Source organism: Plectropomus leopardus, chromosome 5 (genome assembly GCF_026936395.1).
Source record: "Plectropomus leopardus strain MGB_pleo_1.0 chromosome 5, ASM2693639v1, whole genome shotgun sequence".
Taxonomy (NCBI): domain Eukaryota; kingdom Metazoa; phylum Chordata; class Actinopteri; order Perciformes; family Serranidae; genus Plectropomus; species Plectropomus leopardus.
Window position 1 is genome coordinate 22,783,032 of NC_142180.1, and position 27,625 is coordinate 22,810,656.

Consider the following 27,625-nt stretch of genomic DNA (forward strand, 5'->3'; position numbering starts at 1 on the left):
CTGGACTCTTTGACGGAGGTGTGTGAGAGAAGGATGCTGTCCAAGCTGCATGTCATCCTGGACAATGTGTCCCACCCACTCAACGGCGTGCTGGTCAGTTACGGGAGTACATTCAGTACAAGGCTGATATAACCAAAATGCACCACAGAGCGCCACAGGAAATCATTCCTGCCTGTGGCCATCAGACTGTACAACTCCTCACTCTGAATGTCAGACACTGTGATTCATTTAGTCTACTCCGGACTCTTAATAATGTGCAATAACTACTTTGATGTGCAATAACGACATCCATGTATAATATTCTATATTCAGATGTTGGTAATCTGTTGTTTTATTTATCACATGGTAGTAACAAGAACAAAAATGTACATTTGTATTTATTCTTTAGTGTTTAGATATAGTTATTATATATTAGTACTTATGTTTAAATTTTATTGATATATTCTACACTTTCCTACTTCTTTTAAGACTTTTGAATGGGAGCATCTGTAACCGAAGGCAATTTCCGCTTGGGGATCAATAAAGTATTTCTAATTCTGATTCTGATTCTGATTAATTCAAGATCAAACAGCATGTGATGTTTTCCTGTCTTTCCATATGGACGCTGCTCCAACTTCTGGCCCACCAGGACAACTCACATCACTCCAGATGGCCAGTTCAAAACAACACTGCTGGAAGCCTGATGTTGAAACAAGAGGCTGGCGTGACGTTTGAGCCTGATTTGATTACAAACACACGATTAGACATGGCACCGTTGCCACCGAAGAACTAATTTGCAGGTAAGTAAGTGACTGGACAAGCCCCAACACCACAGTTTACGACTGCAGTGGCACGTAAGAAAACACACCTTCTGACCATTGCAGACTAAGCAAATTTTATTGTCCAGTGCTGATACTGGTAACTGTAAAAACCTAGCTATTATTCAACAAGTTCAAGATGCATGAATGAATGATGAAACGCAGCATTTAATCTGTTCTAAATCTATTGGCATAGCATCTATTACACACACTTATGACCTCACATGACACTTAAAGAGTAAATCAAGTTTCGAAAACCTGCAGTGGTTTCAGTTCTGTAAATATACATTAGATGTACTCAAATAAAGAACGGATTTGAAGCCCTTCTGTCTCTGTCTGTGTGTGAGCATGCATATGATTTCCTGGCATACACAGTATGTGTGACATAATTTGTGTGTGTGTGTGTGTGTGAGAGTAAAAGAAAGAGAGAGAAGGAGAAAGAGAGAGAGCAGGTGCACCTGTTAGGAGGAGGTCTAGCCTATTAGTTAATCCCAGTGGAGACATTAACCCCATAGTTGGTTCTCAAATTAACTCCTGGAGCATCAAAGGGAAAGACAGGGCCTTCAAAGCAGAAAAAAACTTTGCAGCATGAAGCTAAAACATACACACACTACTACTATTACATACTTGTGAAGCACTATTATGTTTTCTTAAAGTATCACAGATTAGCAGCTTTGATTACTGTGTCCTAGTTGTGGAGGAGGGTTATTAATGTGTATATAGTCTGTCTACGTTAAATAAATGCGTTTTTTTAATGCTAGTTTTTAACATCATAATATTTACACCACTGCACATTTTACATCTGCTTTTCCCTCTCTCTTGACGTGAGAAATAGCTTGCTTTAGTTTTTCATTATTTCTTCATTCCTTTATCTTGGTTATCCGTGGCTGCACTGTGCTGTTTCCTCAAATACTGTCGTAAGCACAGCAGCACTGCTGGATCCTGATGTCAACCCGTTCTCTGTCTTTTGATGCTGGTGTCTACATTGTACTATTGATTATAACGTTGTCAGTAGAAGGAGTATAAATTATTAAGGGTGGGCTACAGCAACAATCAGACAGGATAAGGCTATAAAACACAGAGACCACTGCAGGAAAAGCTAGATAGGCAGCGTTCATCCACCTCATTTGTATTTAAAAGGAACAGATCTCTTTCCAGAAATAATGACCCGGTTACTCCAGGTAATCCCCAGACCTTGTTGTGAGAGACATTGCTGTTGAGTTTTTTAAATGTATTTTTGGGGAGCTTTGAGCTCCACATGCCGAGTGCCATCTAGTTTCATTATATTTGAGAGAAGGCAGACAGCTCTACAGCTGATATCTCCCACACTCGGCAACTCACACCAAAACATTCAAGACTGATAAAACATGTAGTTTTTTTAAAGATTATTTTTTGTGGCTTTTTGCCTTTATTTGACAGGACAGCTTCAGCATGAAAGAGGGAGTGAGAGAGGGGACGACATGCAGCAAAGGGTCAGAAGGTGCACTAGAACCTCCAGCCACTGCGACAAGGACATAGCATTTGTACATGGGACGCCACCTCTACCCGGTGAGCTACTGCCTCCCAAAAAAAAAAAATATACTTTTGATTTGTGGGTGAACTGTATCTTTAAAATGAGTCAGAAAATGTGTCCTGCAAAATTGTGTTGAAGAATGGCTTATTTTACATATTACATTTTGTCTGAAGGCATTTCATTTGTCCACTCTGCAGGGACAAAGCATGTCTTTCCCACACTGTTTCAACAAACATCACTACAGATACACTTTGGCATGTAAGAAGCAAACAGTGAGCTCCTTGTCTGATGTGGTTGCACATCTACTTCTTTTCATTTTGCTGTGAGAAGGGAACATAAAGCTTGTGATGTTTGGTCACATGTTTTTTTTATGTGTTTGATGATTTCCATACCAAAGAGTATATAATTATTTTAATACTGTCTGTCTTTGTCTCTGCCATTATATATGTTCCCACAATGCAGAAAGAACCACATGAATATGATACAATTTAAGACCTTACTTAGCCTGCTGCGCCTACGATCTGGCCATGAAAATTGATGGAAAATCATAATATTTCTGGAATGGCTAGAGCAACAGAAAGAGAGTGGAAAAATCACATAAAGGTACAGTCTCAGTGAAGTGCTAAGATATTCACTCAAGCTGCTCCCTGTCCAAACTGACAGCTAGAAGACATACGGCTGTCATTTATAATGCACTAACTATGCCATTGGCAACACACAGAGAATGTGTGTGTATGAGTATATATGCATGTGTGTCTTCAATAGGCCAATCTAAGTATGCATCAACTCACCATAATAATCCACCCACAGATAAAAAACACACACATTTATAGACAGACAGCAGTGTTGACTGTTAGAAATGGGAAAATCAATTTAATAAGGCACCATTATTTTTATTTAGAGACTTTATAGTGCATTAAGGACTCTGGAAAATTAGTACAAATATGGAGTATGATAACTCCACATGATAAATGCAAGTTCTGGTGCTTTTTTTTTTTTGGATTTCACTCAATTCAGAGTTCAATAATTTGAGTTGCTTTTAACCTTATAAGTCACATATATCTGTAATGTAACCAACACAAAAACATATCTTTCTTGATGGAGCTCAATAATAAATATAACTCTGGCTAGCAGAGTCTGGAAACCTGGCTTGAAGCCTGTCTGTCCTATTCATTCAAATATATAATACAAATATATATCAGTTATTTAGCATGAAATATATAAATACAGCCGAGTTAAATTTTGTGCTTTTTAAGACTTTTAAAGATAATTTAAAGATTTTTTTTCTTGTTCAAGCATTGCAAGTAAGTGTATATGTAGTCCTGTCCTGTGCAGGGGTAGGTTTAATAAGGAAATATAGTTATTAAGAGTAAGGTTAGTCTGCATTTTGCCAACAGGTAAGTGAAAGTATAAAGTAAAAAGACAATATTTGATAAGGTGGTAGATCTGAAAATTTGTGATATGAGAAATTTGGACTTTTACACAGAAGGGCTTGAGTCATTTGACAAAAATGTATCAGGAGATAGATAAAAGAAATAGGTCAAAATGTCAAATTAAAATTTCAGACTCTTATGTCTCTTACGGCCAAATAATAATACAATGTAAGACATTTTAAACTTTGTGTAATGTGTATACTTCGACTTTATGATATTGATGACTGCTAAAAATGTCAACAGTTTGACATAGACCAGAGTCTATTACAAATCATATAAATTGGGAATGATACTTTATTAAAATATCAAATTAGCAATTTAATATTCACTATAGCATGAGGGCCGACTACAATCTTCTACCACTTAGAGAAGCTTGTCTCAAGCTGATGATTATTGCTCCACTGTAATGCAGATAGGCCTCATTACACTAACGGTCTAATGGAGTTAAATGATGATGGGATGTCTGGATTAAGGTTAGGTTATTGGTTCAGGTATGGATTACAGCAAGGAGTAAGGTGGACCCACATTACTGAGCTCTGTGGTACACCTACACTGTGGGACTAAATGAAGTAAATCAAACAATGTAATCTTATGTGTATATTAGCTTTCCTTCACTTCGATGATTTAAAAAGACTAATAGATCAATTAACACGTCCATTAAGGGTCAGGTTTCCTTCGTTTGAGTTAACGTTTTTGGGGGGGTTATATGGATGCTATACGATGTTGTAAAAAGATCTCTTTGTACAAACTTTTGAGAAAGTTTCCATTGAGAGCAGGGGTCTTCGATGACCTCTTACTGAAAAACAGACAGAGCAGAGACCCTCGACTATACACACACACACACACACACACACACACACGCACACACACACACACACACACACACACACATATATAACTAAGTTGCACTTGAGATAATTTTCTGAATATTTTCGGGTCTTTAATTGATTGCGCGAAGAGTTACAAAAAAGGATCCATCGTGGCTCACAAGAATGTCTGTGCTCTTGTAATAATAATACAGCTACTTAGCCGATATGTTTCAATAGTACATTACTGTTAACCAGCTACTTCACTGTTACGGATAGGTGCGCCACAATGTCTGCAAAAAGTGTGGCGGAGTAATTTTGCATAAGCTAGGTAACGTGCACAAGGATTCATGAGTAACAGCCTATTATTAGTGTGTGTTTTTTGAATAAGCAGTGGTTTTGGTGGCTCCTTTTATATATATATATATATATATATATATATATATATATATATATATATATATATATATATATATATATATATATATATATATATCTATATATATATATATATATATATATATATATATATATATATATATATATATATATATATATATATGACAATTTCACAATTTCACATGAATAGCCTGCAATTCAAATTTCATTTCCCTTTCACAAGCTCAAAAATTCCCTGCCTCTTACAAAACACTGAAACTGTTCCAGAGTTTACACATTAATCATCCTCACTGAAAGATATTTGTCATTCAAAATATGTGTCTTTCAGGGGATTTCAAAGTGTGACAACAACAGTATGGTCTGCATAGTCTCTGAGTCAGATCTCAGCTACACTCATTTTGTTACAGCAACCTCTGTAATCACTGCCAGAAGGGAGTGAGTTCCCTTGAAGGTCCCACTCTTAAGGTCTCAGCTAACTAGCTATGCGGCTTTGCAAACCTAATACCAAATGATGGGTGGCAACAAGCCAGAGAAATGTAAGGGAGGAAAAAGTTAAAGAGTAAAGAAAGACAGGAAAAAAAGAAAAAGAAGGCAAATGAGGTGAATTAAGGGAGACGAGGACAAAGAAGAAAGCCACAGGCAACTGTCCTGATCACATTTAGCATAGGAAAATGCACCCTTTCTGATTGTGAGTCCATGCGGATGTACCACTTTCCTCCACAGGACAGCGGGAGACAGAAACTAGAATGGAGAAACTGAGCTAATTGCATCCCAAGAATGCTTATAAGATCCCACCCATAACCAAAGTAAAGAGAAGCATACCATTAATTATCAGCGCCCTGTGGATTTCAGGGAATCACACACAGACACAATCATGGCCTAAAAGTGCATCAAGATTACGTCAAAATGGACTTCCCTCTGACCACTGCGCTCTCAGACACTGTAAAAGAGTGGCCTTGTTAGAGGAGAGACAGCTGCCAAGTGTGAAGCCTAGAGTGACAGTGTGTTCTTGTCTAATGACAGCTCGTAGGCTGTGTCTATCTGGAGGCAAGTAAGTGAGACGGGAGGAAAGAGGAAGAGGGAAAAGATTGAGAGGCCGGCCACAGCAGCTCTGTGGCGGTCAAGGCCTCACAGCACATTCCAGTTGACCAGAGGAGAGTCGGACTGTCACAGTCAGCAAACAGAGCTGATTCATGATGCTGGTGGTACATATGGCCGCTGTGACTCACCATGTTAAACAGTATAAAAGCACTCACGCTGTTTCTACCCTCAGCAGTCACTGATAGACCTGCTGCCTATACAGTAACTCCAGGCTCACAATAAATCATCGTATATGAGTCTGAAAAAAACTTGAAAAACAACAAATATGCAGGATTTCTCAACACATTTGAAAGCTGCTATCTCTTCGGTTTACCTAATGGAGAACATAGCGTACAGATGCAACAACTGACTGTTTTTACAATTGCTTATCTGCTGGTTACTATTTGCAACATCTGGACTGTATACATGTTTAATTCTGCTGTAAAGTTGGGAATTTTAACATGGGGGTCTATGGTAATTAAATCACTTCTGGAGCCAGCCTCAAGTGGCCATTAGAGGAACTGCAGTTTTTGGCACCGTCGCTTTGGCCCCATTTTTCAGCCCTGAAGGTTGCTGCTAGGTCCAAAGTGCACACAGCCATCAGACACTGAATTTTTTACAGACACACAAGGTTGGGTATAAATCGCAGCACTGAAATTAAATATTCATATATAAAAAACCGGTGAATACATAATGCAGATATGATTGATATAATTAGACTTACATAACCACATCTATCACAGTAACACATAATGATTAACTGAAGCACAACCTGTGTGTGGGAAACAGTAACTGACAGTTTTGTGAACCCATAAGAGCTCTGAATTTATGGCGTATGACACACTGAGGCACATGCAGCAACTCATCACGTGTCAGGTGATGGCAAAAGTGCTGCTCTCTTAAACGGTATGTCATGATAAATTAAGTAGCGGAGAAGGGAGGAGGGGAGAGGAGGGGAGTGGAGAGGAGAGGAGAGGAGAGGAGGAGAGGAGAGGAGAGGAGAGGAGAGGAGAGGAGAGGAGAGGAGAGGAGAGGAGAGGAGAGGAGAGGAGAGGAGAGGAGAGGGGAGGAGAGGAGAGGAGAGGAGAGGATGTCACTAATAATAACCAAACTTCCGAACAATCAGTGTCAAAATTACATGCAAGATTCACCTGAGTGGGCACTTTTGGCTGAATGGATAGCACTTCCCATTCACCACAAATCAAGTATCAGGTTTCTCTCTGCGGCTCTAATGCACAACAATGAGCAGGGGCTCAGTGGAAGGTGATCTGGGGTCTGTGGTTGGGGGACCTTGTCAAACCTCAGACTCTTTTCACATTTAGAACAACAGCAGGGGTTGAGGTGCTACTCGGCTCTATGCAGAGAGATAAGCTCTGCAACAAGACTGGAGCTGGCAAGCACACTGCTGCTCTCCTCTTTGAGTGACTGCTTCAGTGTGTGTGTGTGTGTGTGTGTGTGTGTGTGTGTGTGTGTGTGTGTGTGTGTGTGTGTGTGTGTGTGTGTGTGTGCGTGTGTGCGTGCGTGAGAGAGAAAGAGAGAGAGAGAGAGAGGCACTATGGGAGGCATTTATGTGAGCAGTTATAAACTGCTGCAGCTTTTGACCACTGCCTGCCTTGTTTGTCTGCACTGAGCAGCTAGTGTGTTGCCTATTTCAAAACACACTCTGCTCTGATGCTGCCGGATATAAAACTTATGCAGCGTGCAGAAGTTGCATGTGTGAGAAGGCTTATATCCTTTTTTAAAAACACATGAAATGTGTGTGGGTGTGAGTGAAATTGTGTTAATGATTGGCTGCTGCATGCTGAGTCAGCAGACCAGGCCCCAGCTGCACAACCCCTCACAACCCACTTCTCTTCTCCATTCCTTCCTTCCTCTGTCTCTTCCTTCTCTGTTTATGTATCCCCTCTGATAACCTCTCCTCAAACCCATCACTGTGTCTGTTCTTTTAAAACTTTCTCTTCATTTCACTATTTTCTCTTTCTTCTCAATCTACTCACTCATCTACTGTGGTTTTGTGTATGCTTGTATGCACCTGAAACCTCACACACAACACAAACACACATGCACAATATATGTGCAATTCACAGCTTGCAAACCACCAAGAGCACTGATTTGAATCATGCAAGCAAACCCAAACTTGCACGCGCCTTGACAAACGTGTGTGCAGACTCAAGTGACGTTAAAAGGACAATGAGGAAGTACAGCTACTTTCACATGTGTCGCATGACATTTAGATGATTATAATATTCTGGGGTTGCACGATTATGGCAAAAATATCAATTACAATAATTTTGATTGATATTGAAATCCTAATTATTTAACTATTATTTAGCACGATCACATACTGGCTTTGAGGACATCATGCATCATTGAACATTAACTCTGGTGTGTCCTTTTAACACTAACTGTCTTTTCACTATATTCTGTATTTTTCTGCCATCATCTCAAAAGTTCTACCACCGAAGTTTCAAAATAACCAACAACAACTCACTGTTTGTGCTTGATTACCAAAATAAAAGACAAAACGGATGAAATATAGGTAGAATTGTCATGTGTATCTTGTCTTGAGAATCAAGTGAAGCCAAATCCAATTAATCGCCCGGCCCTAAAATGTACATCTTCTTCATGAGAGCAGGGTGAATAATTTTAACATTTTACTGTCTATTCACCTGAACTATAAGCTTTCCAACACTTAACTTAAAGGACACATTTCAAAATGCCACTGTCAGTAGTGCCAATGGATGAGTCAGGAGATTATAATGCACCACAGTGTTTTTATGCAGCAGCGAAGCTCAAGTGGCTTATCAACAAGTTGTGTTTAATTTAACCTGAATAGGTGCCGCTCTAACTCAAGCACCGAAGCAAAAGTGAAACATGATGAAAAGCACTCACTAAACCACACAGTACTGAGCACAGGGGCCAACCCCACCCCCAACACACTCGCTTTACCTCACCCAACAGCATGCTCACTGACATGTGAAGTGATGGTACCATGTGAAACCTAGTTTCCAAGGTTTGGTGAACACAGAAAGGTTGACACATATAAAAGACTCCATCCAACCTACAGGTCTGCAATCATGACCTTATTTGTTCAAGTGCATTCAGTCACTTTACAAGCAAGCATTCATCAACACTCTAATGTCTATCAGTGTGCTTGAGGAAGCTGAATCCTTGACTGAGTATCTCTTTAAAAAAAGTCTAGTGTTTTTTACAGTGAGTGGGTGGCATTAGTCTTACACGTGTATGGTTAACACAGTGTAACAAGGTTTGGCTGCTGTCATATGGTACCACTGACTGAGTACAGCAAGCTAAGCATACAAAACCAAGTGTCACTCTGCAGCGTTCATAATTAGAGTCTGAGTGTACAGTGGAAAATGCAGAGAAGAGAGAGAGTAAGTCAAGATTTTAAGTGGGTCAATGATCATTCTTCAACCATGACTGGGAGTACTGTAAGTAACAAAACAGGAAACTAATTATTTTCATCCATCAGCCCTTGTGGCAGATGTGTTCTGAAATGCAACAGTGACTTCTGCAAATACAGCTGGATTTTAGACAAGCAATAAGAGCTACATTAGCACATCTGCTGTTAATATTTACATTTAAAAAATAAATACCAGTAGCCTAAAAGTGATACCAATAGAGTACTTTTTTGAAACCCATAATGTAAACAGAGTGCAGCCAACACTTTTGATACACTGCCCTTGACTTCAACACACCATAAACTGTAGTGTGCAGTGTGGCTGCTGTTGGAGTATGGGGTCTGCGCTGGGGACAGTTGTCAAAGTCTGCCCGGCTAATATCGCTTGATGGCTATTAGTTTAATGAAAAAGTTGAGCCATTTTGGTATCTGTGTGATTTTGCTGCAATGATTTAACGGCACAGTGCTGGATATTAGTGCCTGCTGCTAACGGGGCAGACGTTAAACTGACTGCTCGCTGGAGGACAGCGGGTTTGCAGATGGCAGCAACAGAAAGTTTGCTGATCTAGCTGGGAGGTGAGATGGTCAGGATCAGACCCGAGGCACAAGAGGATTGATGCAGGAATTTTTTGATTTGAGATGTTTCCATACTATACTTGACACTAGGTTATTTTGGTCGATACATTAAGAGTATCTTCAGGTATCTTAAGGTAGGTATTGAGCATCGACACCCAGTTTTATCGATTGGTCTATAAAACATCAGAAAACAGTATCTGTTTTATCCAAGCACCAAAACATTCACTTGACCTGAATGTAATACAGAGAACAGGCGCAAATTCTCCAATTTGAGGATCCGTAGTCATCAAATATCGAGTATTTCTGTATGAAAAATAACTGAAATGATAAATGGTTCATTTTCTTCTGACTTTTGATAATTCGACTGATTAGCTGCCCAATGACTATATAAGAAATAGGTCCTGTGAACAAATCCATGAAGACTGAAAAATACAAAAAAAGCGAATCTACCGAAGTGTACCATGATTTGACAGACGAATACCCATCTCTTTATGTCAGTTATATATAATGTCTTTGAGGTCCATAAAAGGTGTTTTCATACTTTGTCAGAGGAACTAACTCATTACTCACATGTCAGATCATATCATCACAGTCTACATAAACAAGAGCGCAACAAGATATTACACAGTGCCCTGTCCTCCGACGTCAACGTGTCATGAGCTCTTAACCTATTTATTTGTACTCCTGATTATCTGTGCTGTCATTTATTCTGCTCATACTGTGCACATTACTTTATATGCATTACATACATTACATTACATGACCAGCCCAAAGCTAATGTGCACTTCAACACTATGAAAACCACAATCATTACTGATAAGGTTTTAAATGCATTGTGATTTATAACCGCCAACTTAACAAGAGAGACAGCGTACTGTAAAGTTCAAGTCTGTGCAATTAACTCTGATCAGAAAAGACCTAAAATTGACAGCTCACCTCAGCTTTTGTGATATATAACAGCAATATTCGTATTGCATTAGCTCAGCACAGATGACCTAACACTGAACCCATCCTCTTCATCACTAATGTAAGCACTGTAAAGGTAGTATTATATATGCACTAAATAACCGAGGGAACGCCGGCTGATTCTTAATTCACCCGACATAAAAAAAATCACACCACAGCCCTTATAGTATCCAGCCCTTAAATGGGGGGTGCATCCCATATTGTTCCATAGGGGTCGGTGAGTCACATGCACACACAATGTGAAACACATAATGTAAAGTGGAAAACAGGCCTCATTCTTTGCATTCTCAGGCCACATCTGGCTCTACACATGGGGCCCTGAGCTATAGTATACCGCTGTAGCATCGTCGTCGTAGCAGCGTCTACCATGTGGAGACTCTCCACCCCCACCCACCATCATGGCAGAATAACGAGCCACATCCTGGCTATCTGGGAGAAGGGCTCCTCCCTGGGAACACCAACAGGGTGGAGGTACTCAGAACTCAGATCGGTAAAGGGAAGACATGGACATAAGGCCAGCCTGAGTGTCTGGCTTCTGAGTGACAAATTGTGGTAGGAAATAATGTGGTAATGCTGCTTTTAGAGATGTTGTGGTTTTTTTAAGTGTACATCCTCAGGTATGTTGAGAGTACCATGATTTTCTACTGATGTTGTATGATGGTCTCTTTCTGAATATAAAGCCATAAAATCTTAAAAGAGCCTTTTCTTTACATGGTATCTCTGGGTATATTTGGCCACCGTGAGCGATGTTGCAAATTAATGAGTATCAACGACAATTTTAATTTTTTTATATTTTTTTGCATCAATGTAAATAAAATCTTTGAATTCTAAGCTATCTGAGGTACTGGATTTGCTATAACAGGTATTCCTTTCTGGTTATTGAGTTTATTAGCAAAGATTTTCCAACAAATGTATTATTTTACAAAATATAGGCCTACTTCTATTGCAATATTTTAAAAAAATTCAAAAAACTAGACTGTATCCCCCTAATTTCAATATAGAGTATGTGTGTGTGTGTGTGTGTGTGTGTGTGTGTGTGTGAAAGAGAGCAAGACATAAGGGGGAGGAAAGCGGATGCTAGGCAGTCTGCATCACTTGCAATTTGACATAATTGCAATTAACGACCTTGCTGTCATGTTCCAAAAAGTACCTAAAAGCACTAATACAAATCCAAGCGCTTCAGGATTTAACTGACTGTTACAAATGGATAAAATAGAAAAAGTATCCTTGGATTGCAATTGCATCAGTGAGCACAGACGATAAATATGGTAGATGCTGTTTTGTATTATTTCATACTTTCTAGAAATGTAAAACTTGTCTTGTCACCAAAATATCTGTAAGATGAAGATGCAGCTGACTGGTTTAACATGGGACTCTATTGGCTGGGGTCATTATATGAAACATGTAACTATTAAAATACATTATCTACTAATCATAATAATCATATGATGTCCATACCTTTATGTGTCTACGAATGTAAAGTAACTATTGGTCAATTTAAATCTATGATCTCTGACCACTTAACTTCTGCCTGCAATTGTTTAAATTTGAATGTTTTCATTTCTGATACATAAATTTTGTACCTGTTTTAGTTGATTTGCTTGAGAATGTATATCTTGTATTTTCTTATGTCTATCTATATACTTAATTAGCGATTGTTCTTTGTATCTTGTATCTTTTATGAACTGTATTTGATTGTTTTTTTATCTTTATAGTTGACATCATTGTAAATTAGGGCCAGCCGTCAATGATTTTCTTGAGTTTTGATAAAGGTAATATTAAGAACAATCTGTGTATGAGAATTTTGGTACTAACCAATAGTAATTTCCTAATTTCATACATATTTGTTACACCTGTTCAGCCTAAATATTTGCCTAACACAACTGTAGATAAGGTTATTTACTGTCAAACACGCACACATTCTGTTCCTCCTGACTTGCTCCTAATCTTAAACCTACAACTCTAATATTTGTTAACATGTGTCACACTCACCTGCTGTCTCACAGCCAGTCTACACAGTGCATGTGTCTTCGGTAACAACTGATCAGAGTAAACATACACAGGGGCCACACTTCTGCAGTACCTGGGGTCTAACTAGAGCAGGGATACTCAACTTGCTAGGGGGCCAGAGTTGCAAAATGACAGAAGGCCAGGGGCCAGTCGCAGCAGCCAAATAACATAGGATTTTAGGACATTTCTAGGATTTCAAGACATTTGTAGACTTTTAAAGCATTCGTAGGATTGTAGCATGTTTCTAAGATTTTAGGACATCTTAAGGACTTTAAGGCGTTTTTTTTTTACGATTTTAGGACATCTCTAGGATTATAGCATTTTTCTAAGATTTCAGAAGATTTATAGGATTTTAAGACATTTCACCGATTTTAGCACATTTCTAGGATTTTTTTTAGGGGGGGGCTCTATTTTGATGCCGTTTATTCACTCTGGTACCTTATGTATACTAAATGTACAGAAACAAATCCCAGTGCGAAAAAAAGGTTGCGGGGAGGCGTCACCCTATTGTGGGCCAGATTTGGCCCGCGGGCCGTAAATTTAGCATCACTGAATTAGAGGAATGAGCCACTAAGCCCATTAATTGAGGGTGTAAGTGAATTATCCGTGTGGAGCTGGGTGTTGGGGGGGTCAGTATGTACTGTGATTGTGTGTCACCCACCTGAAACAGACTTTCTGTCAGTGCCCGCCTGACCTGCGTCCACAAAAAGGCGCACAAGAAAAACAGGGCGATTTCGGTCCAGGTAATGTATGCGTTATCCAGGAGAGTCCGTTTGGAGAGCTCGAGACCGCATGAACTACAGTCTCTCCATGCGCCCAGCATTACGGTGAATGCTCTGGTGATGAGGTCCAAGTATCCCGGCATTGGCTCCACTTCCACCGGCCCGTTGTCCCCGGTGTGACTGCTCATTGTGGTGCGAAGCAGAGAGAACAAAAACGTGGAGAACAAAAATACTCCAATAGAGGGACAGAGGGAGCGCAGGGAGGAGTACAGTCCAGACTGTGTGGCTAATCCGTGAACCAGCTTGCTAGCTCACCTAAAAACGCTAAAACAAGCTTATCTAACCAGCTTACCCTCTTCAGCAGCCTAATTCTTTGTTTTCCAAATTAAGAAATGGGCCCATTCTTCGCGTTCAGGACAGTTTTATGAATGATAGCAGGGCCCACCACGTTTGACCAGACACCGGCTATGATGCGGTGTCTTATAATCACACAAACCAATTATTAAATTTGGTTTTGATGATTACCGTGAGCCATTAGTCTCGTGGAGGCTTCTTCTGTTCATCATTCCGCTACGCAGAGCGGCAGCAGCGCGTCCTCGTTAGCCGCCTAGCTAAGTTAAATCAAACGCACACAATAGTGAATGGACCAGCATTGGCTTCCGAGCTAAGCTAGCTGCTTGAATAAATTAACCCACAAAACGTGATGGAGCTCATATACATGAACGAATTCAGGCTTGAGGTCTGCGTCGCCCCTTTTCCAGCTCCGAGCCCCGCCAGCACATGCGATTATTGTGCCGCGTCGCTGTAACGTCTCATCTCGGTCCGTTATTCGCCTTATGTAACGTCTCTGTGCCGCTTCATGAGTCGGAGCGGCGGACTCCCGACAAACCGGCACACCAAGACAACTTATTCCAGCGAAGGCAAAAGGATAAATCAGAAGAAAATTATCCTGTGAAGAGAGGCTGCCGTTTTCTTCTTCTTCTTCTTCTTCTTCTTCTTCTTCTTCTTCTCCTCCGTTGCCGCCGCCGCTGCTGCTGCTGCCGCTCCGGCTGGTCAACGTGTCCGGGGCTCCGTGTTTTTGACAAGCCGCGCTTCTTCGCTTTCAGTGGAAATCAACTGGTTCGTTGTAAAGAGGACAGCCTACGTTTATGCGAAAAGAAGAAGAAGAAAAAAAGCCAAGGGGGCGTGACGTAATTAGGGGCTGCTATCTTCATTTTGAACCCTCTGCTTGAGGATTAAAAAGGATGACTTAAAGAGACAGTGCAGACTAATGCTTCACACAAGAGCGCATTCAAGACACTTACATCAGGCTTAATGTGACAGAAAGAAGCACTTTAATTGTGTTTGCATGTGCACACAAACCCACACTTCAAACACATCTCTGATATTAAACATTAACATTTCAAAGGAATGCTGTCATTAAAACAGATGTATGGATTTCCACTAGACGAATTCAAATTAATAAGGAGTGGGCATGTTTCATCCACACCAAAGGGAAATTATGATTTACGGTCCAGTTTAACCCTTTGAAACCTCAGCAAAAATTGGCTTGATTTCTTCTTCAAAATAAATAAATAAAAACGTGAAGAAATTACTCAAAATTACAAAAGAAATTCGTAAACAAAAAATGATAAAATAAAAAATAAAAAATAAAGATATTTATAACATTAAGACAATACACACAAGATTCACCATATTACCAAAACATCACAAATCATTAGCACGCCACAAACAGATGCCACAAAACGGTTAAAAAGTCTTTATTGTTAACAATGTGCCCTCAAACAGTAATACTTGGTGAATTTTTAAAAAAGGATGCTCAAGTATTTTAAATACAGTTATTTTTATCAGGTAAGAGATTTATTTTTGAACTGAAAGAAAAAGATTGTTTAACGTTTTCATATTTTCTTTTTTTTTAAACAATGTTCAGATTGGAGGGCATTATTGCAAATAGACAGGGAACAATTAATGGAAAAAATGGAATATATTAAGGCCATGTTCAGAAGACTGATGATGAGGACTGTTTTTGTTTGTTTTGTTCTTTAGTAAAAAAAAAAAGAATAAAGTCAAAATAAAAAACAAGGAAATGACCTGGGAGAAGTGCTTAAGAATATGATTTTGTAAAATATTTTGATTTTTGTTATTATTTATGATAAATATTAGATATTAAATTTAATAATATTAATATTATTTTTTTCTTTTTTCCCTTGACATTTCTCCCTTGCTTTAATTTTTTTACTTCTAAATGCTGTTTGCAGGACATCCCCCCCCCCCCCAATGTTTCAAAAAAAATTGCACCACTTTGCTGAGGATTCAACGGTGTAAAAACTTGTGAGAGGCATCTGAAAGCAGCACAAGAAAAGTGATGTTGCTCCTGTCTTCAAAGGTTTAAACAACAGCCAAAATTTCAATACGACTTTAGGGTAGAAACTGTGTGAGATTTTGACAGTACGGTCCCAGAAAATTAGGGTTTCACTGTATTTCACAATTGTTGCTGCTGTTGTTATCAGTTACAAAGACCTTTAAAGGAATGAAAATGGAAACACTCTGCCACACAATTTTATGGCATGTATACACAAAACCACACAAAAAAACAACGCAGGTATTAAATGTTTAAACTGGTAGTAAACATTTATTATCATTTCAAAGGAATGCTTACATTAAAACAGATGTTTCAATTTTCATAAGATAAATTCAAATTAATAAAGAGTGGGCATCTTTCATCTACACCCAGGGGACATGATGACTTCTGGTCCGGTTTAAACAATACAGCCAAAGTTTTAATATGACATTAGGGTTGCAACAGTATGAGATTTTCACAAAATAATAACCATCTCAGAAAATCAGTTTCACGGTATCACCGTTTCACAGAACTGTTGCTGTTGTTACCAGTTACAAGGGCCCACTGAAACCTGGAGCAACAGCACTTTTTTTGTGCTGCTTTCAGACACTTCAAAGGAGTGTTCAAGAAGTGTTTAAACCTTTGAACCTTGAGCAATTTAGGGCAATTCTTTTCAAAAACATGGTTAAAAAGGCAACTTGGTAAGATAGGTTCCACAAATTGCAAGAAATAAGTAGATTTAGAAAAGTATTTTTCATTCCAAAGGGAAAATGAGAGGGAAAAGGTGAAAAAATCTAGCAAAAAACTATACTTATAATTAGCATAATTAAATATTTAAAATGATTAAAAATCTGAATTATTTTATTTCTTAAGCACATTTCCAGGCCATTCCCTTGTTTTTTACTTTATTTTTCTTTAGATTATTTTCTTGTACCTTTTACTAATTTCTTGCAAATTTTTGGTTCATTTTTTCCTTCCATGATTTTGAAAGAAATCAAACAATTTTCTCATGTTTCAAAGGGTTAAAGGAATGAAAAAATACATTTTTTTAATTGGACAAACACTTTATTATAATTGAATCTGTGTATAACATCAGTGTAGAAGGAAAGGAGATGCACATGCCAAGATGAAATTCTTCATATGGATGCATTTTTTTCAATACCACAGATGAGTAAATGTACATATATGACAACAGGTTGGAAATTAGCATCAGCCACCAGCCAAACGCTGGTAAAATATGGAAGTGGCTGCAAGAATTACTTCATTCACCACCAACCACAAAAACAATGGTAATATATTGTGCGGCTGGTAGATTTTGGAATCCACCGGCCACTGTGGCAGGTGGACAAAAAAAGTTAATTTCCAACCCTGGAGCCACCTTTCATACCTCTGTATACCTTGAAACAGGTATACTGTTGCAACCCTATGTGACATTTTTTTCTGACAAGTAAAAATATCATAACAAATACATGTATGCAAGTTAGAAAGAGGCGATCTTTTCTGGTGTTTTACTGAAGTCCTACTGTTGAGGAGTCTCAGTAAAAGCAGATGTTTTATGCCGTAGCAGTGGGAGCGTACTGCATCACTAGTCTGTCAAACTCGTTCTCCTGTGGGAAAACAAAGAGCAGAGGGAAAAATTAAACACCAGTAACAATATGTGGATCGTGGTGTACATTATGTTTATGTACATCTGCACTCCTCTGTGACAAAGGTTATAGGTTCAGAGTTTCACGCTTTCATGACTTTGCTTTAAGGACACCTTCTGCCTGACACTTAAAACAACAAAGCCAGGTAATTGATTATAACAGAGTAAAGGTTATAAAGGCTTGTCAACAACTGTGATTAGCTCTTGTGACCCTAAATAGCCCTGGTCACAGGTCAGAGGCATCCTTTCAGAATAAACAGCATTGAGTAACATATACAATCAAGTTACCTTGGCCAAGTAGTCTTTGAGGAATGGGTGGGCTCTGTGTGCATCCTTCAGCTGAGAGAGGTACCGATTTGTTACCTGAGGCAGACAAATGATGCAAAAATTAGAAAGGGACATTAGTAAATGACAGCAAAGACACCCTAACCTAAACAAATATTTAAGGCCCTGAAAACCTGTTTTTTTCAGGGACGTTGCAACTGTGAAACAAAGTAAATGTTATAATATCCTGTCAACAACAAGACCTGTTTTTCAGGGCCTGAAAACACAATTTTGGCCAACATTAGAGCACTTTTGTTTGTTTGTTTCATGAGAGATGGCTGCATTTGTGTTGTCTGAAGTAGGTGAGACTCGGCTGGAAAAAGGTGATGTTTCACTCTGAATCTGATGAAAGTTGTGGGCTCGTTTATATATGTTGTCAGGCCACAATTTAGTCATGAATATTTAATATCAAAGAGAAAAAAAGGTAAGTCAGTGGGGACTTAAATATTGTAATATTTATTATCTTTGTGCACTCATGTTTGAAAGTGCTCACACAGCTCTGCACTTGTAAGATTTCGAGACCTGAGTTGGGTAACGATGAGAGCGAGAAGAGACAGAAAACAAATGGTTTTCACCGAGCACAGACGCAGATGATCAAGGCCTCGTCTACATGTATACAGAAGTTTTTGAAAACCGATCATTTACCCTCTTGTTTTGGCTTCTTGTGCACACGCAAACAGAGTTTTAGGTCAAAAGATTTGTAAAACACCTTCTAAGGTGCCAACTTTTTTCAAAACTTGGCTACAGTTTGTCTTTGTGGATGTGTAAAATGGAGAATTTGGTAAACAATGATATAATCTTAATTCACACATACCGATTTTTGCTAATAAACTAGAAACAACAACAATGGAGGACTACCAGTCTAACATTTTGTTAGCACAGCTTGGTCTCTTGACTTTAACTCTGTATTGCTGCACCACTTCAGGACAAACGGAGGCATCTGCTGCACCAAATGTGTTTGCCTCCACCTCAGCATCTCGGGTTTAAAGTCATTGAGAAACGACAGTTATGGATTAGGGTTGCTCAAACCAGCAGATGGTGGGAAACTAGGATTATTGTTGATGAGCAGTTACAGATAAGTCTAGGTACGTCCAGAGCATCACTCACATGTTTGACTGATCTCCTTCATCCTTATATCAACCAGAAAACAACACTGGTGCGATCTCCTGTAGGTGTTTTGTAAAAAGCAACATGCTGCAGACTGTTGAAGACAGCTAACACAAGTAAGCGTTTGGAGTTTTTTTTTGTGTTCTAGCTTTTATAAAAATATTTGAAGGTTATATGGACATAATTCCTTTTTTGTTAACAGAGGGGAAAATATTTGTTTTCACACAAAATCCATATACGATGTAGACGCGGCCAAAGACAATAAATATTTAAACATCTCTGCTTCTGTCTGTTGCCGTTTCTTGTTGCTGCTCTGCATGTTATGCTTGGTTGTGTGTCGTTGCTTCAGCATGCATGACTATTCATGCTAAAAAGATATGTTGTTGATTCATGTTGCATGCATGGCTATTTTGTGCTAAAATGCTATATGTTGTTACTGTGCTATTGTTTTGTACTTTTGTTTTACTGTTTCTTATTGCGTCACATGGCTAGTGGTCTGTCCTAGGAGTTCCCGTTTGTTGTAGCTGTTGCTGTCTTGATGGTGTCCTGCTGCTGTTATATGAATTTATCATTTTACAGGTTTCAAAACATCTTACCAAAGGACTACAGTCAAAATTCTGCCTGATGACTAACACTGGCACATTTATAGAAATGTTAAGTAATATGTGTTGTCCTTATAAATAAAATAAATGAAATGAAAATAAAAGCATCTATCATGCTCATTAAGCCATACAGGATACGGCCAGTCAAACTTAACATTGTTTAGTTAATGTCTGGCAAAAAAGTCAATTCAAAAGTTGCTTTTTTTATGACCATACTTGAGGCTTGTTTGTAAAGATTTTCCACATAATTCTACTTAACCTTGAGATGGATGTACTAATCAGTGGTTATCACAGTTGGAATCATTTTAATGACAGCTTTGAGTCAATGGTCAGCGTACTATCGTCATTATTATCAAGTCCATCAAACGTAAGAAAGATACTTGAGCCTTTATCTCATGAACTCTGAGCTCAGGGTTTATAACTCACACAGCACTAAACCAGTGGAAACGCTTAGATGACACTTTTCATGATAGAGGACAAATGCAATCAAGAAATCGCTTGGTTGAATGCCGTTGCCTGGTTTAATCACCAGCAAACACATAAAGTTGCTGAGAAGTGCTTTTGTCCTCTGGGCCGCGGAGTGTCATTGGACAAAGATTTTGACTGAGTGCTCTTTGAGTGAGGACGAGTTTATCTAAAGGAAACTGCTAAAGTGACAGTTGTTGAAGCGTTGCCCTTGTTAACAGCTTTGGGTCCAAAGTCTCACCTCAGGAGCTTTGCCCAGGTGCTGAGTCAGCACTATGAGGTTGATCAACGTCTCAGGGTGGCTGCTGTCCTAAAAGGGGGAAGAGAGGAAGACAGAGATGGACAGAGAGTGAGAGACTCATAACTCACTGTGCAAACAGGACAACAATAGAAACACAAACATGGGGGGGGGACAAAAGCATCCTATTTTTAGCAAGTTTTACATCTCTTATTGAGATGAATAACTTAATGACACCACTCAAATTCTCTATACCAAAAAAAAAAGCAGACCACAAGATGGTGCGGGGCGCTGCTGTGCAGTATTTCAGTCCAATGTTAACATTTGTCATGAGTGTTGCTCCAAATGTCTATATTTGTATATATGTTTGAGTAAAACACTTTAATAAATGCTTATATTTCTCTTTTATTTATTCCACTGAGCACCATCAAAAAACATTTGTCTGGTGTTGCTTGTTATAACATGTAAACATTAATGTAAAGTCACATATACTCTAACTCTGTGCCAGTTTAGTAAACGATAACATAAATGGATAACCATAAACTGGTGATGCTTTAACCAGTAAAAAGGGAAGAGAAAACGGGAAAAGGAAGCTCAGAATAGCTGGTCATTTGCAAAACACTTCTCATAAGATAAAAAAAACAGGAGACTTAATTCAAAGTCATAACAGAGAGCCATCTCAGAGTCTGACTGAGCACTAGTTTAAACAGGCAACATAACTGAGCTTGTGCAATCTTTAATTCAAGAACTGACTTGAAAGATCAGGCACAGATCACACCGTTCTTAAAGAATTTGATCACAGAGCTGCAATATTTTCATAGGTGAGACAGAGCAGACATTTTTTTAATTTATAAAGTATGAAAAGTAAAAAACGGAAAAACTTTAAAAACAAAACAACAGCAAAGTGAATATTTCATTGCATCTTGTGGTTAAACAGTGTGCACAGGTCAAACCTTATCTCGCCATGGATAATTTACATTAACGGTACACGACAAGAGTTTGTGGTGCCATCTGCTGTTACAATCAGGGTGTCTGCAGGCATCAGACACTTATATGCCATTTGAGAGCCTTTTCTAAATCATTTTTATCCACGTAGGAGTTTTTTTTTCTTATTTAAGCATTTCAGGTTCGTATAAATGTTAGGATAAATGTGGTTCTGTGCAGAGGTAGGTTTTATATTGTAATTTGGTTATTAAAGTGACTTATATTCATGAGTTACATTTTGCCATCAGGTAAGAGCAGGTACAAAATAAAAAGACAGTATTAGGTGAAGCGGCAGGTTTTAAGACTGTTATAATCAAAGCCATGGGCTTTTTCTTTTGACAGAAATTATTAATTAATTAATCAAAATCTACAGTTAGGCATTGATTTAAAAGTCTTTCCAACTGTTTAAGCCATAGAAAACTGACTTATGTCACCAAGAGGAATATACAGCTTTTTTAAAATTTAGGGACAATTTATTTAATATCTTAAAAGTCTACCACCAAGAAGTCTGGACATTATGATGTGGCGGAAAGCATCCACAGAACAAGAAGCATTCGGTCTTGTTTCTGAGAATGTGATATCAGAGCTCAAGACTATTGGAAATAAAAGTGTCATTAAGTTAAATATGTTTTGTGACAACTTGGTATGCAGCGTGTGTCTATAAAACACGTCAGTTTGGTTTCACTCGGTCTGTCACAATAATTACACCATCGACTTATTGTGGGATATATTACATGACCTCAATAATTTTTGTTGGCCTCGATAATGCCGGTTGCATGTTTGATGTGCATGACACCAACGTTTCAGCCAACGTTATGCCAGAATAAATAGCAGGGTTTCCATAATAAGACTTGGGCACGGTGCCATATTACACATCAAGGTATTATATATGTTTGCTGGAAAGACATTATAAGCAAATCCTCATGGTGGAAAGCATGAAATCAAATGCAGATAATTATTAAGATCAACGTTTTTTAAAAGACTTGGGTACAGCACCCTAGCACATTTTTAAGAGTCAAAGAATCTATTTCTGTATTGTTTTGTTAGCGTGGTTTTATTTTATTTTTGTTGTTTTAAGGATATTTTAATATTTTGTCACATTCCAATTGCAATTACTTGTAATATTCTTGAGAATTAAAAGTTCATTGCTATTTAAAATGGTACTTGCATAATTGCATATCATATTCTTGCCATATTCAAATCATATAATCATTATATCAGTGACATAAAATGGTCTTAAAATCACAATAATATTGTTTAACGCAAATATTTCTTTAACAATAATAAAAATTTATCGTACTAATTGAACATTAACCGGGATGAGCTTGTTCAAATGGCGCTTTGTCGTCGTGCAAAAAATTGGTGAACTAGTGAGAACTATATTCTTCATAACATTTCTCACTTAATTTTCATTTCAACAACAGCAGATTTCACTAAAATAATTTAAAATGCATGTAATGAGGTTTAACCATTTATGCATATTACATAGCTGCTATTAGCACCTCCAGCACAATGTGCATTCATCAGGGACTTTAATTATGAAGAACATGGATATAACACCAGACTCAGAGACAAGCAACAGGGAGCTTTTGTTGAATAGACTGTGCATGTACATACACGAGTGTGTCAGTAAATGTGTGATGAAGAGACAAAACAAGCAGAACAAACTGTCACCTAACCTTGTCAAGCGCCTCCTGCAGCACCCCCTCAGCCTCCTCCCACTTGTTCTGAGCCATGTAACAGGCCGCCTGCCCGTTCAGAAGCAGCAGTGTAGATGAGTACTTGTCCGACATCTCCTGGAAAATGTAGTAGGCATCCTGCAGCTTCTCTCCACCCTGAAACAACAAGCAGGATGCAAGAAATGTGAGGCAAGAAGAAATCAGCAGCGATCGTGCTGAAAAGCCGATAATAAATGCACCAGCTGTTTTCGTTTTGTTTTTTTAATGGTGTCAGGGGGAAACCGCTGCTCCGAAACTCGGGGCACTATAGTGTGCAAGATTAGCAAAATTGAAATAAAATAGTGTCACTCTTAGAGTTGCCATACTTCGATTGGGTTAGTTTACAATGCATCTGCTACATATTACCCTGCTTCTAAATAATTCAAATCTGATTGTGGCTCACAATACAACCTGGATTCTTACAATGTAATGAATAGGAATTTGATTTACTTGGTATGTATGCAGACACATGCCTTTCACAAATTATTAATGAAAGCTAGTTTACGTATAAATCGAGTATGTGTATATAGGTGACGTCAAATAAATGTAACTGAATGCTGGTCTACTCACCACAGCAATATTAACCCAGGCTGTGGCCAGCTGGGTTAAAGTAGCATCCTCATCCTGCTCCTGCATCTTCTTTAGCTCTTTTCTGTCAATGAGAACAATATAAAAGTCTCTTTTTATTAGTTATTAAGTCAAAACTTGCTGTCAAATACAAAACATTCAAAATGCACCTGGATGTTGTTTTTTTCCGTGAGCCTTCAAATAACAAATCTAACCTAAGAATTTTATGCAAATCATCCACTGTTTATGTGTTTTGCCATACCTCGCCAGGTCAACTCGATCTAGACTCAGCAACACCTGAATGGTCATGGCCATGCTGAGAAAAAAAAGGAAAAAAGATCAGTTTAGGAAGTTTCAGCTTATTGTCCTCAAAATTAAAGCAACCTTATAAACCCAGTGACCCATCAAAGTCTCTTGGACCGGATGTGGAAGTCGAAACTTCCATTTATAAAACAAGTTGTGGAAGCCTCAGTTGCGAAATATTCCTTCACTTTGTGTTTTTGATTTTTTCCCTGAATTTGCTCTTACAGGTTCCAAACTGCCAAACAAAACATTTTAAAGTGTAATAACTTCAAATTTCAATTTTAGTTAAGTTAATTAAGTTAGTTAATTTTAGTTTAGGGGTAAATTTGATAGAAGAGTGAGTAAAACAGCATTTTTTATTTTCATACAATACATTTGGAAACTCCAACTCTTTTTGTCAGAACACACCAATCGAGATAAGATGACAATGAAGTCTAAGTGGTTTTTTTTTGTAATTCTTATATTTATCTTATCTTCATATTATCCAAGTCGATGATGAAATTAAAATGCAAAGGATGACACAAATTCCATCGTTTTTATTGTATTGTCAATGGCAGTAGTTTATAGATAGTAAGTAGATTTTATTTTCTTTGTTGCTATATTTACTTATCATCATTTCATAACATCAATAAAATCTTTTTCATACCACTCCAGGCTTTCTCCTTGGTGTAGAGTCCTGAGAGCGGCATCGGTGTTCATCTCATGGTAGTAGATGGAGGCAGCCATGAGGAGGAAGGTGGTGTTGGCAGCATCCACGCTCTTCGACATCTTTTTGTCTAAATCAGCAACAATAGCATCCCTGCGAGAATAAAAAACAAAAATAGCAGCACGAAAATTTAACACACACACTACTGCATTTAGATTTATAAAGGCTATGGTGGGGTTATACTGTACATTGAGTATTTAGCAGATTAAATATTATATCATTGAACATACTAAAGTCCTAAAGCATTTTTGATACAACCACTTGACTTCCCTTCACCAAAAATTAAAAATCTGTGTCATGGAGATAGTTTGACATTTAAAGACAAACTGACCCTTTTGCAAACTGATGATAGACACCAAAATTGGCAGCACAGCTTAAGTATTTTTAAAGACCTCCAACAGCATCTTAAGCATGAAATAAGGAATCAGCCTCCTCTTGCACCAGCATTTCAAGCCAGTTATACTATTTTATTACGGTGTGCAGTATGCTGGCAACAGTAAAACTTAGGTAAACCAACAACTTTGTAACGTGTCATCAAACACATAGTTTTCATCAGTTCTGTGTAATGAATTGGATTTCAGAGGATACAGGTTGCAACAGCATTCAATAACGTCTCAGAAAATATCACAGTATCACTGTATGAGTGAACCATTGTTATTATCCTATATAATAACCCTAAATTACTGTAAACAGTAGGGGTTTATTTTCTTAGGTTAAACAAACGTTTTATTACAATAATTAAAAAGATTTTTTTTAAAGAAGTGTGTGCAAAAAGTCTCCCTCTTCAAAATAGCAAAATAAATTTAAGATTTTACGTTTTCTTTCATAACAGTATTTAAGTAAATGTACACGGTATGATAACCTTCGGTTCTTTTACTACAGTATACCTTGAAACCAGTATACCTCTGCAACCCTAAGTTCACACTCTCACACCAAATATATTTGCTCAAGTGTTTAGGTCTCTATGCATTTAAGTGGCACTCCATATTTGACTGCAATACTTGATGCTCAGTCTAATTTGACACTGAATGAAAGATACCTCAGCTGTTCCACGAGTTTCCTAATTCCTTGCTTTTTTTGTGTATCTCCCCTTGAAGGCAAGTTAACAAAATACCGTTGACCTTGTTGCATTCGCTTCACTTACAGCCAAATTACGTATATTGTTACAGTGGAGCTATAACCCTCCGAGGCACAACTTAAACTTAACGTCCTTTCTCCACTCCAAAAAAATCAAGCATAAAGGCAGAGGATGTGTAAAAAGATTCCACAAAACGTGCGACCCCTTCGTCTCCTAGCAGGATCGAGGATAAATGTTAATTTCGTTTTTTAAACTTTGTGACCCTGGAGTGAAGGGTGAGCAATGTGTTGCTTGTTGTGTGTTTACGGGTTAGAAAAAAAATATGATTTGAAAAACTTGCCAGACTTATGTTTTGCAATTAATACCTGTTGTTTATGACTTGCTTTGAAGTCAGCTTAATAAACATATTTTAAAAATGTCCATTAAATTAGAATCTTTAACATATTGACCTCAAATTCATCACAAGCTCTTACCTTTTGCTTTCACTGGACAGATATTCAGCAAACATCTTGACAGCCTGAAGCTCTGGTGGAGAGTTGCCTTTGATGTCATCCAGGACAACAGCATACTTCCTCTGCAATTGACCAAATCACATGTGAGGATGAGCTGGTTTTAATCTGCCAAATAACTTACACGGATGACTAGCAATTAGCTTTAGCTAATGACATGAAACTGAACTTAGTATGACACATAGCATTTCTGTTGGAAAAAAAAGGTTTACCTGGGCAATGTATGCTCTGTACAAAAACATGTCCCTTTCGATCTCCTTCTCTGGTGCTGACGGCTTTATAGAAAAAGAGGTTAAGTATTTAGTAGAGAGATATTTGCTAAACATGTTAGCAACAACGCGTAACGTCATTGACTGTAGTTACGCAGAGAGGTAAAAAAAATGGACGAAACAGTTTATTTCAAAACATTCAACTGATGCCATGTTGGATACTCACCTTCACCTTCTGAGCCTCGTTGATACATTGTTGATAACTGCCGATATAATAGGCATTTTTCACATCGAAGAGCTCATCAACATCACTCTGCTGCGCCGCCATGTTTGACTACTGGACTTCCTGACACGTCGCGCAAATACGTCACCTTCCTGCTTTTTACCGAGGATTGTGGGAGATTGAGTTCAACAACAAAACCACATGTTTGTATTCAGTCACAGATCATAATGAGCTAAATTAATAACATAGATAGACCAATTATCTACATTGTTGTGTTCTAAAAAGACAACATCTTTACATGGATAAAAGTACACCATCACACCATTTGTTTGTTTTCATAAATGTACAGCAATATTAATTTAGATTCGTGCTAACCTTCTTAAAATGACAGTGACCTCAAGGATTACTGGGCTAGTTGGATTATCTGAGTAATGGTGAATTTAATCTCCACAAAATCCAGCCTATGTGCTTTATCCTCATTCATGCAAAAAAAAAAAAGTAGAAATATGAATTAACTGTGGTGCACAAAGGGTAGGCAGCTAGCTCAAGTGCCAGTAGAACTTTTTCATAGACTAAATGTGGTGTAATTAGAGCTAAAATAACTAGTAATTTAATTCAGTCAATCATTTGTTGGAGAACTAATCTGTAACACATGATATTGATTAATCACCCTCTCTTTTCAAGACAAAAATGCTGTTTTTAATTGTCTTGTGTCATAATAAACTGAATATTTTTTAAATTAATAAACTGAATATTTTGATTGTTGGTCAGACAAAGCAAGTGATGTGAAGACATTGAGAAGCACCTCTCTCAATTTTCATACATGTTGGGAAAAGAAATTATTTTGATCAATTGGGAAAATAATCGTCATATTAATTAATAAGGA

The 27,625-nt window shown here is 38.0% G+C and overlaps 2 protein-coding genes across 2 annotated transcripts in view; both read right to left on the reverse strand.

Moving 5' to 3' along the window:
• Nucleotides 1–14,894, reverse strand: part of cers1 (ceramide synthase 1) — a 39,112-nt gene extending 24,218 nt beyond the window's left edge. Inside the window, exon 1 of the mRNA XM_042516786.2 lies at nucleotides 13,660–14,894. Coding sequence (XP_042372720.2) covers nucleotides 13,660–13,908 — 249 coding nt within the window. The 5' untranslated portion in view covers nucleotides 13,909–14,894. The remainder of the gene's footprint in view (nucleotides 1–13,659) is intronic.
• A 1,431-nt stretch (nucleotides 14,895–16,325) lies between these two features.
• On the reverse strand, nucleotides 16,326–26,898 carry cope (COPI coat complex subunit epsilon). Its single transcript, XM_042484094.2, has 10 exons — nucleotides 26,743–26,898; nucleotides 26,520–26,582; nucleotides 26,272–26,372; nucleotides 24,661–24,813; nucleotides 23,974–24,027; nucleotides 23,715–23,796; nucleotides 23,106–23,261; nucleotides 20,446–20,514; nucleotides 17,995–18,069; nucleotides 16,326–17,668 (listed from the first exon to the last, which is right to left on the reverse strand). Exons 1-10 carry the CDS (start codon nucleotides 26,842–26,844, stop codon nucleotides 17,615–17,617), a joined length of 909 nt encoding a protein of 302 aa, XP_042340028.1. The 5' UTR covers nucleotides 26,845–26,898; the 3' UTR covers nucleotides 16,326–17,614.
• Nucleotides 26,899–27,625: the final 727 nt, after the last annotated feature.

What these genes read in the sequence shown, in the direction of transcription:
- cope (XM_042484094.2), bottom strand. Translation starts at nt 26,844, where the DNA reads ATGGCGGCGCAGCAGAGTGATGTTGATGAGCTCTTCGATGTGAAAAAT. An exon ending in ACGAGGCTCAGAAGGTGAAG is followed by an intron (nt 26,583 to 26,742) that starts GTGAGTATCCAA and finishes TTTTCTATAAAG; the next exon opens with CCGTCAGCACCAGAGAAGGA. An exon ending in ACCTGGGCAAAGCTCCTGAG is followed by an intron (nt 18,070 to 20,445) that starts GTGAGACTTTGG and finishes TGTCTGCCTCAG; the next exon opens with GTAACAAATCGGTACCTCTC.